Source organism: Physella acuta, unplaced genomic scaffold, assembly GCF_028476545.2.
Source record: "Physella acuta isolate Inbredline_101_S28 unplaced genomic scaffold, ASM2847654v3 ptg000178l, whole genome shotgun sequence".
In the NCBI taxonomy this organism is placed as follows: Eukaryota; Metazoa; Mollusca; class Gastropoda; family Physidae; genus Physella; species Physella acuta.
This window is the reverse complement of record NW_026731697.1, coordinates 1509613-1524312: the sequence shown is the minus strand read 5'-3', so window position 1 is coordinate 1524312 and position 14700 is coordinate 1509613. Positions and strand designations below refer to the sequence as shown.

The 14700-nt window shown below is 37.0% G+C and overlaps 1 protein-coding gene across 1 annotated transcript in view; it reads right to left on the bottom strand.

Annotated features, from left to right (window-relative positions):
- The window catches only part of LOC131936482 (laminin subunit alpha-1), a 99681-nt gene that overhangs the window by 54348 nt on the left and 30633 nt on the right, over positions 1–14700 (bottom strand). The window contains exons 2-3 of the mRNA XM_059293496.1: positions 7353–7645; positions 594–836 (exon numbers count right to left, since the gene is read on the bottom strand). Coding sequence (XP_059149479.1) covers positions 594–836; positions 7353–7645 — 536 coding nt within the window. The remainder of the gene's footprint in view (positions 1–593; positions 837–7352; positions 7646–14700) is intronic.

Below are 14700 nucleotides of genomic sequence, written 5' to 3'. Positions count from 1 at the left end.
AGACAATCGACGTTTTAGAAAAAGATACTGTCAAGGGCAGATAACTCACACTACTGGATTATACATAAGATAAAACGATTGAAGTTACAATACAGATACAGACAAGGGAAGATAATTTACTTAATTAGTGTGTACCACCCCACCCCTACATGGTCTGGTGAGCTGTGGTTCACGCTAAATTTTTACAGTCGTAGAGCCGGGTTTAGTGACGACTATTAGGGGCAGATAATTTAGTTTGAAACGATTTTAAACTTAGGGGAGGTAACTAAGAGGAGGCTGCTTTCACGGGAGGGGGGGGGGGGGTTAGGGGGCGGGTAGTATCGTCCTTAACGACCTACTGAGTTTGTTTTAAAGCAAATATTTTCAGTGGCAGCAGTGGTACTGTCGAATTCACAAATTATGAATTACTGAAAAGTAGAAAATAAAACAACTAAATAGCGGCGTATGATATGCCGCGGGTCGGCTCGTTGACTATAATAGAGATATTGACAAGAGCAGATAACTTGTGTTTTGCCAACATCAGACAATTATTATTAGAGACATTGACAAGAGCAGACAACTGGAACTGACAAGAGCAGACAACTGCCACTTACCTCCCCATTCTCCAGGGGCGTCAGTGCCGAGTACCTGGAGGTGCATATGACCTCGTCGTCGGCCAGATAATCCGGCACCCCCACGGTGGGGTGTTTCCGGTACGCCTCCCGGCACTCGTTGTCCGTCATGGCGAAGTACTGCCAGGGCTTGTAGGTGACCCCGTCCAGGGAGCGCTCCAGGATCCAGTTGCCCGGCCGGGGGGCGTTGGCCGCCTTCACGATGATGTAGGCCACTTGGTAGATCTGCAGGGGAGAGGTGGATAGCATTAGGGTCTGGTGGTGACAAATAGGGGGGGGGCAGTGGTGGGAGGGTGCAGTGGTGGTTAGCATAAGGGTCTGATGGTGACCAACACAGGGGGGAGGGGGGCATTGGTGGTGGGCAGTGGTGGGTAGCCGGCCAAAGAGGTACATAGACATTAGTGTTGGGGAGTGTAAGATAGCCGGCTAAAGAGGTGTTGGGTTGGATAACTGGCTAAAAAGGGACAATAGATTCAACAGTATAAGTGAAAATTGTATTTCTGAAAAATATAGTCTAAACAAGTTCAGCGGAGTATTGCAAGCTTTACATGGGATACATATATATATATATATATATATATATATATATATATATATATATATATATATATATATATATATATATATATATATATATATATATATATATAGATATATAGATATATATATATATATATATATATATATATATATATATATATATATATATATATATATATATATAGATATATATATATATATATATATATCTATATATATATATATATAATATATATATATATATATATATATATATATATATATATATATATATATCTATATATATATCTATATTTATATCTATATATATATCTATATATATCTATATATATCTATATATATATAGATATATATATATATATATATATATATATATATATATATATATATATATATATATATATATATATATATATATATATATATATATATATATATATATATCTATATATATATATATATATATATATATATATATATATATATATATATATATATATATATATATCTATATATATATCTATATATATATATATATATATATATATATATATATATATATATATATATATATATATATATATATATATATATATATATATATATATATATATATATGTGTGTGTGTGTGTGTATATATATATATATATATATGTGTGTATATATATATATATATATATATATATATATATATATATATATATGTAATAACGAGAGAGAGAGAGAGATAGAGATTACGCTTTTTTTGCTACGCCGCTGCACTCGAATCCACTTAAAACAAATTTAATCTTTTCTAACTTTATTCTACTTAAACACTGCAGGACAAAAAAAAAGAAAATAATTGGATTTCCTCGTCTATACAGATAACTTCTATTTATCTCTATTTTTGTCCCCCCTTGTTTTGTTGTTCTTTGTTAGATAGCAGAGTTAACCCGCTTTGTGCATTGCCATTGGCCTTTGTTTCACCTCCTACGGTTGGTATTTAGGCAGCTATTTGTGTGCCCGGATTATCGCCCTTACATTGTGTGATAACGACTTAAGTCCCCTTCCTTGTGTGGAACGACAACTCTGTCTCGACATTTGTGCAGGGCCGCGGTCCAACTTTGTATTGTTATTGATCAGGGGCGGTACTTAACGTCACCCTTTTGCTATTTAGAAATTAATGTTTCTAGTAAAAAAAAAATACACTGCTAAAACACTTATGCGGATAAGGATCATGATTAGGGTTAAGGTTCCGGCTAGGTTTAGGGCTAGAGCTAAACAGAGTTTCTTCCAGGCATCTCTTCGAACGAAATGAAATTTATATAATTTATATAGAAAATATATACTTTTAACAGTGTCCGCCCCCCCCCCCCGAAAATTTCAAGTGCACCCCGGAGAAAAAAGTCTGGAAGAAACACTGGAGCTATATAAGAATAAAATCGAAGAATAGATGTAACTTCTCGACTGCTTTCTCCTTCAACAAGGGGCAATAACTCACTTTCTAAAATGATGGTTTCAAATTTCCGACGATATCATCGTTGTCAATATTTACAGTCAGTCGCCCTCAGGTCAGAACCGGAAGTTAAATGAGGTCAAGATGAAACCACGAGCTGGGTCAGGGCTGGGTCAACTGACCCTTATATTTTTTCTCCGTGTGTTAATCTTAGGGTATACACCTTAATCCTAACCACCCAAGTGATACACCGTAATCTTAACTCTCAGCCGATCATAAACAAACCTGCAGTGATGTGTGAGACTATACATGGCAGTACCTGTCTTACGTGTTTGTTTAGCCGCGTTTGGTGGTTAGTGGTTTGACTTTTGACAATTTGTGGGCGGTGGTGTTGACTGTTGTCGTGGTTGTGGGTGGTGGTGTTGGCCGTTGTCGTGGTTGTGGGCGGTGGTGTTGACTGTTGTCGTGGTTGTGGGCGATGGTGTTGACTGTGGTCGTGGTTGTGGGAGGTGGTGTTGACTATTGTCGTGGTTGTGGGAGGTGGTTCTGACTGTTGTCATGCTTATTTATATACAATCTTTATTTATATAAATACTTTTAGAGGCTGGCTTATGTTTTCAAATTTATTTAATCGTTGAGCCCAAACAAATTTGATAAGAACCGATACATTTCTGTTCATTTGAAGTTTAAAGTGCTTTCATTCATAATATTTCACACGGCATTCGTCTGCATGTATAGGTGTTTTATGTGGGATAGGTTGGGTCCTGCACGAAAACTCTCCCTCTATCCCCCCTCCTTCACCACAAATACCTACAGGGTTATGGATTGGAGACTTATATGTTTTCATAATGTGTAGTGGTTGGCTAAACAGCATTAGATCTTTATGTAAGAGGGGAGTGAGGTGTGGGTGGGTGGGGAAACAGACTCGCTGTTAACAGTACATTTATGGAAAACATTTGTTGTCTGGTAAACTTATGGAAAACATTTGTTGTCTGGTAAACTTATGGAAAACATTTGTTGTCTGGTAAACTTATGGAAAACATTTGTTGTCTGGTAAACTTATGGAAAACATTTGTTGTCTGGTAAACTTATGGAAAACATTTGTTGTCTGGTAAACTTATGGAAAACATTTGTTGTCTGGTAAACTTATGGAAAACATTTGTTGTCTGGTAAACTTATGGAAAACATTTGTTGTCTGGTAAACTTATGGAAAACATTTGTTGTCTGGTAAACTTATGGAAAACATTTGTTGTCTGGTAAACGTATGGAAAACATTTGTTGTCTGGTAAACGTATGGAAAACATTTGTTGTCTGGTAAACGTATGGAAAACATTTTTGTCTAGCTCTGAGTCACCGCCTCGTAACGCCCCCAAAGACTATTGTAAACAAAGCTCTTTAAATAGCAAGTGTCAGATGTCTACTTTGGCCGCTGAGAGAAAAAATTGTCCTGGCATAAGATTTGTTTAGCTGTGTCTACTTTGGCCGACGGGAGAAAAAATTGTCCTGGCATTAGATTTGTTTTGTGTGACAGGGACAGGTGGGCGCTAGAACTAGGAACAACAATTAGGTCAAATGTGAGGTCTGGGTGTAGACGTGTCACTGTCATTAGAGGCTGTCTGCAGTGTGTCCATGTGATGAGGCTGTCACGGGTGTGTCACTGACATTACAGGATGACACTGGTGTGTCAGTGACAATACAGGCTGTCATTGGTGTGCCACTGGGCAAAGTGCCACTAGACAGACCTTGGAGAATGTCACTAAACACTGTCATACAAAATTTACGATTGTGTGTCGCTAGATATTGTATCACCCGTGTGTTACTAGATACTATGTCACCGTGTGTGTTAATAACGTGTCACCAAAGCGAGTGTCACCAATATATCTATGGAGTACTGAACATGTCATACCGCGTGTTACTTTAGATTGTGTCACCAGTCACAACTGTACCTCTAGCTAGAGATTATATCAGTACACGTCCATCTAGAGAGTGCGTCACCACCTGTGTAACTAGAGATTATGTCATGGCCAGGTACACAAAGATTGTATCACCACTGCTAGAAATCGGTGCTGAACACAGGAGTCACCATAATGTAACTGGTAACACCCGTCTGATTTTGCTTCTAATTGTATCACCGTTTACCCACTACGTCACCACAATGTTACCACTAAGTTAAAGAGTGTTACCACTATGTTAGAGTATGTCACCAAAGAGTGTTACCACTATGTTAGAGTGTGTCACCACAGAGTGTTACCACTGTTAGAGTGTGTCACCACTGAGTGTTACCACTATGTTAGAGTGTGTCACCACTGAGTCACAAGAGCGTGTCTCACCAATACCAAACTAAGCTTGTGTCACCAATATATCACAAGTGCATGTGTATTTACCGTTATCTGTACAACATGTCACCACAATGTTTCTAACTCGTATGTCACCACTAAGTTATTAGAGCGTAGGTCACCACAGTGTCACTAAAACATGTGTCAGCACTATGTCATCAGAACTATGTCATTAGGGCGTAGATCACCTCTATGTCACTAGAACTATGTCATTAGGGCGTAGATCACCTCTATGTCACTAGAACTAAGTCATTAGAGCGTAGATCACCACTATGTAGTTAAAACGTGTCACGACTATGTCTTTAAACCCCGTGTCACCCACGATATCTGAAGAGTACACCAAGGGCCTGTGTCACCTTTGTTTACAGTAGAGGCCGTATCATTAGTGTCACCAGAGATTGAGTCACCATTGATTCCCAACTTTGCAACATCTCAGAGATAAACACGACAAAACAAATCACAGACCCAGTAGCGTACGCAGGGGGGGAGCAGGGGGAGCGGCCGCTCCCCCTCTGGCCATTTTCAGCAAAGTGGCGCCTTTTTTGGAAACTTTTTAAACAAAGTTTTAATCAATGATATTTGTTAAAAAAATATTTTTGGTCGGCACATCTATGCAAATCACAAGATTTCTTTTCATGCAGCAATTAAGCATTATTGTACTAGTCTAGTAGTGTCTACGTTTACAACACATATTAACAGCTGCAGCAGTTTGCCATTCTAAAAATAACCATTATAATGCATTGCAATGTTTAAAAAACCTCAACGGGTAGTACCACTTGGCAAGAGGGGTGTTAAGTTTAAGGCAACTGTATAATGTATTTGCTTACGAATGATTGAATTAGAAAATGGTATACATAAAAATTCACACATAATTACTTTATATATACAGTTTGAATCGTGTGATTATTATTTTTTAATTACAATACAGAAACAAATACAACTGATGTGGCACCTCTACTTAAATTTACTTATGAGCAAACTGCGTAGTGGTGGGAAACTTTTGACAAGGTTAACAACGTCATCACGATGAAGTAGTAGTATTCTTACAGTTTGGGCGATAGTGATAACGATTACAAATTATATGAACAGTTACAACCCACCTCCCCCATGGATCCCTCTGTAAAAAAAAATATTGTCATAATACCACTACTACTTATTTAAATCTATTTCTGTAATATATATTTGTGTAATATATATTTGTGTAATATATATGTATGTTTAGAACAGTCATCTAAAAACTGACGTTATGTTCACTCTGAGTTGGTTATCTCCCCCCCCCCCCCCCACACACACACACCTCACCTCCACAATTGTGTAGAGCGACATTAATGTCACACCTAGGTATACACTGGGTTGGATAATTGACCTAAAGTGACCGGACAGTGGTGAATGAAGTTGAACCCCCCGCCCCCCCTCCCCAACCCACCCCGAACTGATCTGTTAAGTACATGTAGAAAAACGCGTAATGATGTACCAAAGTACCATGCCGCCAGAAAATTACCTTTTAAACGTAAAACTCTGTGAATATTGTTTTTTGCAATTACCAGTAAAAAGGTGTGTGATCTAATCCATACCTATCACTATGTTAAAAAATTACCTTTAAAAAACAATAAGAAGCAGTAGTTAATTAACAATATATGATCTGAACTAAAAAGGCCGATATTTAGTTAAAATTCGGCTGTTATTCCGCGTGTTTTTCTATAATATCGAAAAGCGTGGTTTTATACCAACTCTGATTTTAAAAACTTTCATTATGCTGTAATACTTTAGCATTTATGATGACGATATATTAATTTCTGATTATAGATAAAAACATTTTTTAAAATCGAATATTGTTAAACAATTTCATTATATTCTAAAGGAATTATTTATTTGTTTTGCCATTTATAATTAAATGTGTAGATATATACATATTTATATTAAGGGAGTGATTATTTCCCCTATTTCACTTGTCTTAAATAATTTCCTAGGAATTATTATGTAAAATAATTTTTTTACAAGAATTACAAAACAGATTGTGTACGATCATTGTTTTTGGTTGTAGTGTGTATATTTCTTTTTGTTTTGTCGGCCTACATTGTGTGTTTTTTCTTATTTCTTCTGAGTGATACTTTCAATTTTTTTTTTTACATCATAGCGAAGTAATGACATACAGATAGTAATTATATATATATATATATATATATATATATATATATATATATATATATATATATATATATATATATATATATATATATATATATATATATATATATATAATTCACGTATATAGAACGTGTTAAAAATTCGGCGCCTTTTTTTGCTCTTTTCGCTCCCCCTACAACGAAAACCTGGATACGCCTCTGCACAGACCTAAACCCCGGCTCAGCGATGACCAGTGGTCATCACCTAAGTGGCCACAGGTCACGTGACTCAAACAAATTTTACCTGTCCCAAATCCAGTGTTATGGTCACGTGATTAAACTCCGGTCCATTGGTCAGCGTGGGGCTCTGCCACCACCTGTTGCTCCCGTCTATGGCGTGGGTGATGGGGTGCCTCTGGGCGGGGTTGTCACTCCTAGCATCACAGATGTCGCAGTGCCGGTTCTCTGCCGGAAATATCCGGACGTGCTCCACCAGCTTACAGAACACCTCAGACCGGCTCTCGCCACATGTGGCGTTGGAGGTTATTTTAGCCCGTGTGGCGAGGTTGAACACGACAGGGAAGAGGCCGTTAAGGTCTGGGGATTGAAAGAAACACAAGCTGGTTACACATGCATTCAGGGCAAATATAATACAGATAATATAACAATTTATAATCGTAGGGCTGGTTTTATTTTTTTTTTATTTTTATTTTTTGCTGTGTGTGCTCACGATAATTAGTGTTGTTGTGTCATGATTGCCGATTGCCCCGTGTGTCGAATTACAGAACACAATTCTATTGCATAATGTCTAATAATATCTTTACCTAACCTCCGTTTAAAACAACTAGCCTAATTTTCGTATTAAAAAAATAAATAAATATCCGCTTTTATGGAACTGGGTGGTTAGGTGCCAATGTGGTCAGTTGTCGCTGTGGTCAGTTGTTACTGTGGTCAGTTGTCGCTGTGGTAGTTGTCGCTGTGGACAGTTGTCGCTGTGGTCAGTTGTCATTGCGGTCAGGTGTCACTGCCATTAATTATCACTGAACAGCCTTAACAAAAAACCACCCAGGATCACATTGACTATTGTATTCAACGTAAATGAAATAGTGTGACTAGGATAGGTGGGGAAGGGGGAGGGGGGATGATACGCCCGGAACGCCACTTTATGTTCGTGTAAAACTTATTAATACCTACAAGGAATATCAAGTGTACTTATCAAGCAACAAAAATTCAGCTACCGGCACGCATTTTTAAAAACGAACTTTTTTTTCTTACAATACAGAACAATAGAGAGTGAGAGAAGTAGGATATGCGCCGAGAGTCAGCGAACTGTGAATTCGTGTTGAAATCACCGTTATGACGGTCAGACAAGAGAATCTTCTGCAGTCAGTTCAGTAGAGAGGTTTGGATGGAACTATCTGGAATAGGGGGACATTAGGCGTGCCCCAACAACCACAACAGATTTTATCAAGTGCATAATCCCACAGAGGTACAACAGTGTGACCTAGATTTGAGAACGATACCCCCCCCCCTCCCCGGCTGTGTGCTGATTGGCTGATTTATGAATCGAACTGTCTGGAATGTTTGAACTGATATCTAGACTGGAATGTATCGTCTGCTTCAAGATCTATGTCCACTATGTTAGGTCAGACAGAAATATGGGCCCCGCTCTTAGCAGTACTGGGGCCTCCATAATAGCACTCTACTGGGGCCCACGATATAGCTGTGTATTGAGGAAAGCACTACTGGGGCCCACGACATAGCTGTGTATTTTGGACAGCTGATGTCTTCTTAGTGTATTAGCTGTGTCATTGTACTGTGTTATGGTGCCGACATTTAAAAAAAAAAAGTAACATGGCAAGTTTATAAAGTACAGTCGGTGTGAAAGTGGTGCTAGTAATTTGCACCCCCCCCCCCCCCCACACACACACACACCCCTATGAAAAGAAACAGTCGGGTCATCACGTTCCTTGCAGATTTGAACCTCCCAGCTGTGGGTGTAGCCCGACTATCGGGTTACTGTGAGGTGTGGGGGTGGAGGTCGTGGGAGAGGTGGGAGAGGTGAGAGCAACCGGTACACCAGATGTATCGCTTTCGAGACAGATAACACAGGATACAGTGACATGTTCATCTAGGGATCCCTTCCACCCAGGGCACAGGGACATGTTCATCATGGGATCTCTTCCATACCTGTCATTTCATGATTTGAACTGTATGTTGAATCGTATGTTGTTGTGAGTGATTTATGATGTCACTCGTCAATTGCATGACAGACAGCATACCCCCACCTTCCCCTTCCCGCTCTGTGACGCTACTAGTACTAGTAGTAGTAGAAGTAGTAGTAGTAGTAGAAGTAGTAGTAGTAGTAGAAGTAGTAGTAGTAGTAGAAGTAGTAGTAGTAGTAGAAGTAGTAGTAGTAGTAGAAGTAGTAGTAGTAGTATTAGTAGTAGAAGTAGTAGTAGTAGTAGAAGTAGTAGTAGTAGTATTAGTAGTAGAAGTAGTAGTAGTAGTAGAAGTAGTAGTAGTAGTAGAAGTAGTAGTAGTAGTAGAAGTAGTAGTAGTAGTAGAAGTAGTAGTAGTAGTAGAAGTAGTAGTAGTAGTATTAGTAGTAGAAGTAGTAGTAGTAGTAGAAGTAGTAGTAGTAGTAGAAGTAGTAGTAGTAGTAGAAGTAGTAGTAGTAGTAGTAGAAGTAGTAGTAGTAGTAGAAGTAGTAGTAGTAGTAGAAGTAGTAGTAGTAGTAGAAGTAGTAGTAGTAGTAGAAGTAGTAGTAGTAGTAGAAGTAGTAGTAGTAGTATTAGTAGTAGAAGTAGTAGTAGTAGTAGAAGTAGTAGTAGTAGTAGAAGTAGTAGTAGTAGTAGAAGTAGTAGTAGTAGTATTAGTAGTAGTACTATTACTACTACTGCTACTGCTACTACTTCTACTACTACACACACACGCACACACAAAAACACACACTATTTGCTGGCTGATATGTTCAGATGACCAAAAACAGCCACACTTTCCTACTGTATGTCCGTCTAAATTATACTGGGTTTCACTAAATACAGTTACATTTGGCCAACAGTTTGATACTGTCAGGGATGTGACCAGACCAGGAAAAAAAATTAGGAAATTTTCTTCGTATAATATCTCAATATGTTTTTTCTACTTTTTATCGCGGTTAAGCAGCTTCATACTGTTACTGTACTAATTAATTGTTTAATGAAGTTAATATTTTAAATACAAGAAGTTTATGTTACTTTAAAATAACATTGAAAGTCTTGTCTAATTGCAATTTAATGTTTACCTTATAAACAACTTTTTTAAAATTACAATGTAACAAAAGTAGCAATTAAGTTTTATTTTACCATTAAGCTAATTTAAACGGTACTAATCTAGTGTAGATTCTAAATGTACTCCTGTTTTCAATTTTTAAATAGGAGGCCTAATGCCTAATATATATTCTTTTAAAGATTGGATTGGTAAAAATATTTGTCTTCATCTGTAAAGAGCCTAGATTAAGATTAGTTACAATTTGAAAGTATTAGGTTCATGTGATGGAAAAATTAAATGGATCAGGTTAGCTAAAATTAGAAAGGGTCTGACGTGTGAACCAAAGTTAATCATAATGATAACCAAGCCACATCGATATTTATGTTTTTTTGGAATAGCTGTAAATTGTTAGGGGTCATCCACGTTTTTTTTGACGATATTTACCTCCCCTCTCTCCTACAAAATCCAGACTCCCCCACCCCCATAATGACGTCACACCTCAGCCAACAAATGCTCCTCCACCCCCCTCCTCGAATTGAATTTTTTTTTAAACCGATTTTTTTCTAAAATATTGACTGAGGGTCGACCAACAAAGGGTGTTTTATTCAATTTCTATTAGATCTACAATGTTTTACAACAGTTTTCCAAAACGCGTAATAGCGGCTAAAATGCAGTTGTTTCTAACATTACTTTTTTAAAATACAAAAATATTAAAATATGACGTTACACTATCTTACGAGTGTGACGTTATTTATGGAAGATCCCTTACTAAAAATTTAAAAACAGTCTGTACGTATTTTTTCTTCCTCAAACAAGACACGGTCGCAGTCACGTTGAGTTTATAATTTTAATTTTTTTTTTAATCTGTAGGCCTACGAAACATACGTATTGCAGGAACAGCTATTTGAAATTGACTGTGACGTCATTTTTTCCCCCACAAGCAGTACCGAACACGTACTTGGGGTCAAGGTGAGGTCACAAGAGCCACCGTTACTACGAGGTGGGGCGGGTTAGTCTAGTCCTCATAGCCACCTTTTGCAAGGATTTCAGTATTAAGTTATTAATTTGAGATTGCGAAATAAAATAGAATCAGAGAGAAACTCTAGATTTAGGCGGGTTAAAATACCGATAGGTAAATTAGGCTATATCGATAGCTAGATTACCAGGCTTAAGAGATGTAAGTTTTAATTGAATAACTGCATTATTTTAGATTACCTTTTCTGTGTTTTTGTTAAATAGTTAACTGAAAATATCAGCGGAAAATTTGGACTAAAAAAGTGTACTTTGAAAAATTCGAAAGTCCGCCGAAATTCCGAATCTACATTTAATCTTGATCTAGCACCGTCAGACCTAGCGCAATCGACCAATCGAAAAGAAATGCGCATATTCGCGTGTCCGTTTGACCTAAGTACAGTACTTGTCGATTTAAATTTAAATACGAATAAGTGAAATGAGCATGTCGGCCCTTTCCGTAGAAGACATTTCCGTTTTTTTTTCCCTAATTTTTAAAACTTCGTAAAAAAATCGACAAAAATTGAAAGTCGGCGGAAAAATTCGGAGAAAATTAAATCAGCGGAGGAAAATCGCAACTGAAACGGAAAAATCGGATTTCCGCTAAAATTCGGAAAAGTCACATCCCTGTTACTGTGTTGGGTAAAGTCCCAAACTTTAATTAACACCAGTGGCTTGATGTTTAATCAACCTAATTTTTCTGACGAATGTCTGCGATAGAAACACAAGCTACTTCCTAATTAAGTTAATTAAGTTTATTAGTTTGGCTAATCGTTCCCTTCAGTTGATCTGTTTACCTGCGATTAAGTTTTTAAAAAAAATTAAAACTATCTGTTTTCAACATTTCTATACCAAGTGCCACCACATTTAAAGCGTCAATGTATTCAGTATCAGACGCCAAAGACGTCATGGAATGTAGCACCTGACATTTTTACTGTGAAATTTCCAACGTCTGCCTATAAGACTTGCAGCAGTTTTGAAAAAAAAAAGTCACTGATTAATGACAAAAATATTGACTGGCTAATTAACTGAGCACACATGTTGATTAATGACGGCACATGGTGTGGTGTTTCCTTGAAAAAATCCCGCGGCCGTATCTATACCGGATGTTGAGTTTCAAGTAAAGAGCTATTTATAACTTGATTTTAAAATATCCATGTCTTGAAGAGATGAATATATATTTTTTTTGTTACTTAGGTTTAAGGGAAAAGCATCGGCTGTCAGAACGAGGCTGTAACCGCCAAACGTTTAATGTAAAGTGAGAGAAATAGCGTTGAAAGTTAATTACATTTAAATGGCTAAGTAATCAAGGGGGGGGGGGGAATCACCCAGGTGCATGATGGGATGGTGGCATGCACGCGTAAACTGACGTCACAGCCCAGCACGATGCTGTGAGGTGTGTGTGGGGGTGTGGGAGTGTTTTCACGTGTCGTATGAGGTGAGTGCTTCACTCGGGATCTCTACCTAAGATCCTGGTACTCGCAATTCCTCAGCCTGTCACTGCTCATGCACGTGATTTCTGTCCTGATATTTATATAAGGGTTCGGGGTTGTGTACATATTTTCATGTACGCATATGGAAATAGGTAAAGCGTGTACTGGTGGGTTAAAAGTGTGTTAAAAGTGTTAAAAGTGTGTAAAAAGTGTGTAAAAGTGTGTTACAGGCGTGTTAAAAGTGTGTTTAAAGTGTGTTTAACATAAAGTGTGTTTAACATAAAGTGTGTTTAAAGTGTGTTTAAAGTGTGTTTAAAGTGTGTTTGGAGTGTATTTAAAGTGTGTTTAAAGTGTGTTTAAAGTGTGTTTAAAGTGTGTTTAAAGTGATAAACTGCCGTAGACTATACAAAGCGTTGAAGTTAGCATCCGTTAAACATCACATGATACTAAACCATAAGTTTAAGCCCGCCTATGTTGCCAATATATAGTAAAATCCTAACCCTAGCTCTTCGATAGATACATGGAGTTGACCTGTCTAGTTACGATCTTATAGCATCCAGCCCAATGGACAGTTTAATAACCAGACATTACACGCACTCATGTACCTATCCAAACGGTGAACGGAAAAAAAAGTCACAGGAAAAAAAAAGTCACAATGTAAAAATTTAATCGGAAAAAAAGTCACAGAAATAAAGTCACAGAAAAAAAGTCACAAAAATCTTTTTAGAAATATTTTGATTTATTTGTTAAGAATTGTAAAATTTTGTATGTTTATTGTTGTGAGTTGTATTTTTTATAGCATAAATTATTTATACACGTTAAAATCATTACAGTTTATAACAATTGTAAGTAAAAAATACTCTAAGATAATTTACACAACAATCTCAACTTTTGTTACGTATTTAGTTAAATACGCGGTGGAAAAGTTGATTATAAAAAAAATTAGGCACATCATTGTGTTTTGCATATGTTTTGCCATAGGCTATTCTCTGGTCGACCTCTCCTCAGTAGGCAATGTCCGAACATATTTTGTGTTGTTCACGTTTTGTGTCAATGACAGCCTTTGAACCTTGTCGGCTTTCTGATTTGATCCTAAGTTTTGTTGAGTAATGAGCGTGATAAATGTGGGCAGTATATGTGGTTGCGATGAGTTGAGGACAGTAAGTCAGATGTTGGTATTAAAAAAAAAACAATGAAAATCACGGACTTTGGACCATTCTATTAAAAGCTATTAATTTTATGTTTAACATAATTACAATCTACATACTTCATACTAAATATGTTTAGATGAATTATAAAAATTACTATGCGTATACAACCTACACACATTACATTACATGTAATTAATCCTAAGTTAATTAGTACTCTCTGAATATTTAATACATAAAAGTAATTACAAATTCAATGCAATTATATATTTGTGACTTTTTTTCCTGTGACTTTTTTTCCTGTGACTTTTTTTCCTGCGACTTTTTTTCTGTGTTTTTTTTCCTGTGTTTTTTTTTCCTGTGACTTTTTTTCCTACAATCATCCAAACTCTAGACCAACTCCAAACATTAAACCCCTGACCAACATGATATTATTCAGGCTAAGATCAATTCCATCCTTAGCACGAATGACAGTCATTCTGACCTAGACTAATTTGTGGCACAGTCTAATTCGCAGACAAATTATAATTTTTTTTTTCTAAAGCGTACACGGACGAAAATAACCGCATCAGATTCAAACACGTCCTGAAAAAATAAACTGATACGGTAAAATGTAAATAGCTGTTTGGCGTTAAAAAACATGTTGGAATACCGTGAGACACCGATGGCGATAGGGGTGTCTTTAGCACAGCTGTGTATATTTTAGTGGGAGTGAGGGGTGTCTTTAGTACATCTGTGTATATTTTAGTGGGAGTGAGGGGTGTCTTTAGCACAGCTGTGTATATTTTAGTGGGAGTGAGGGGTGTCT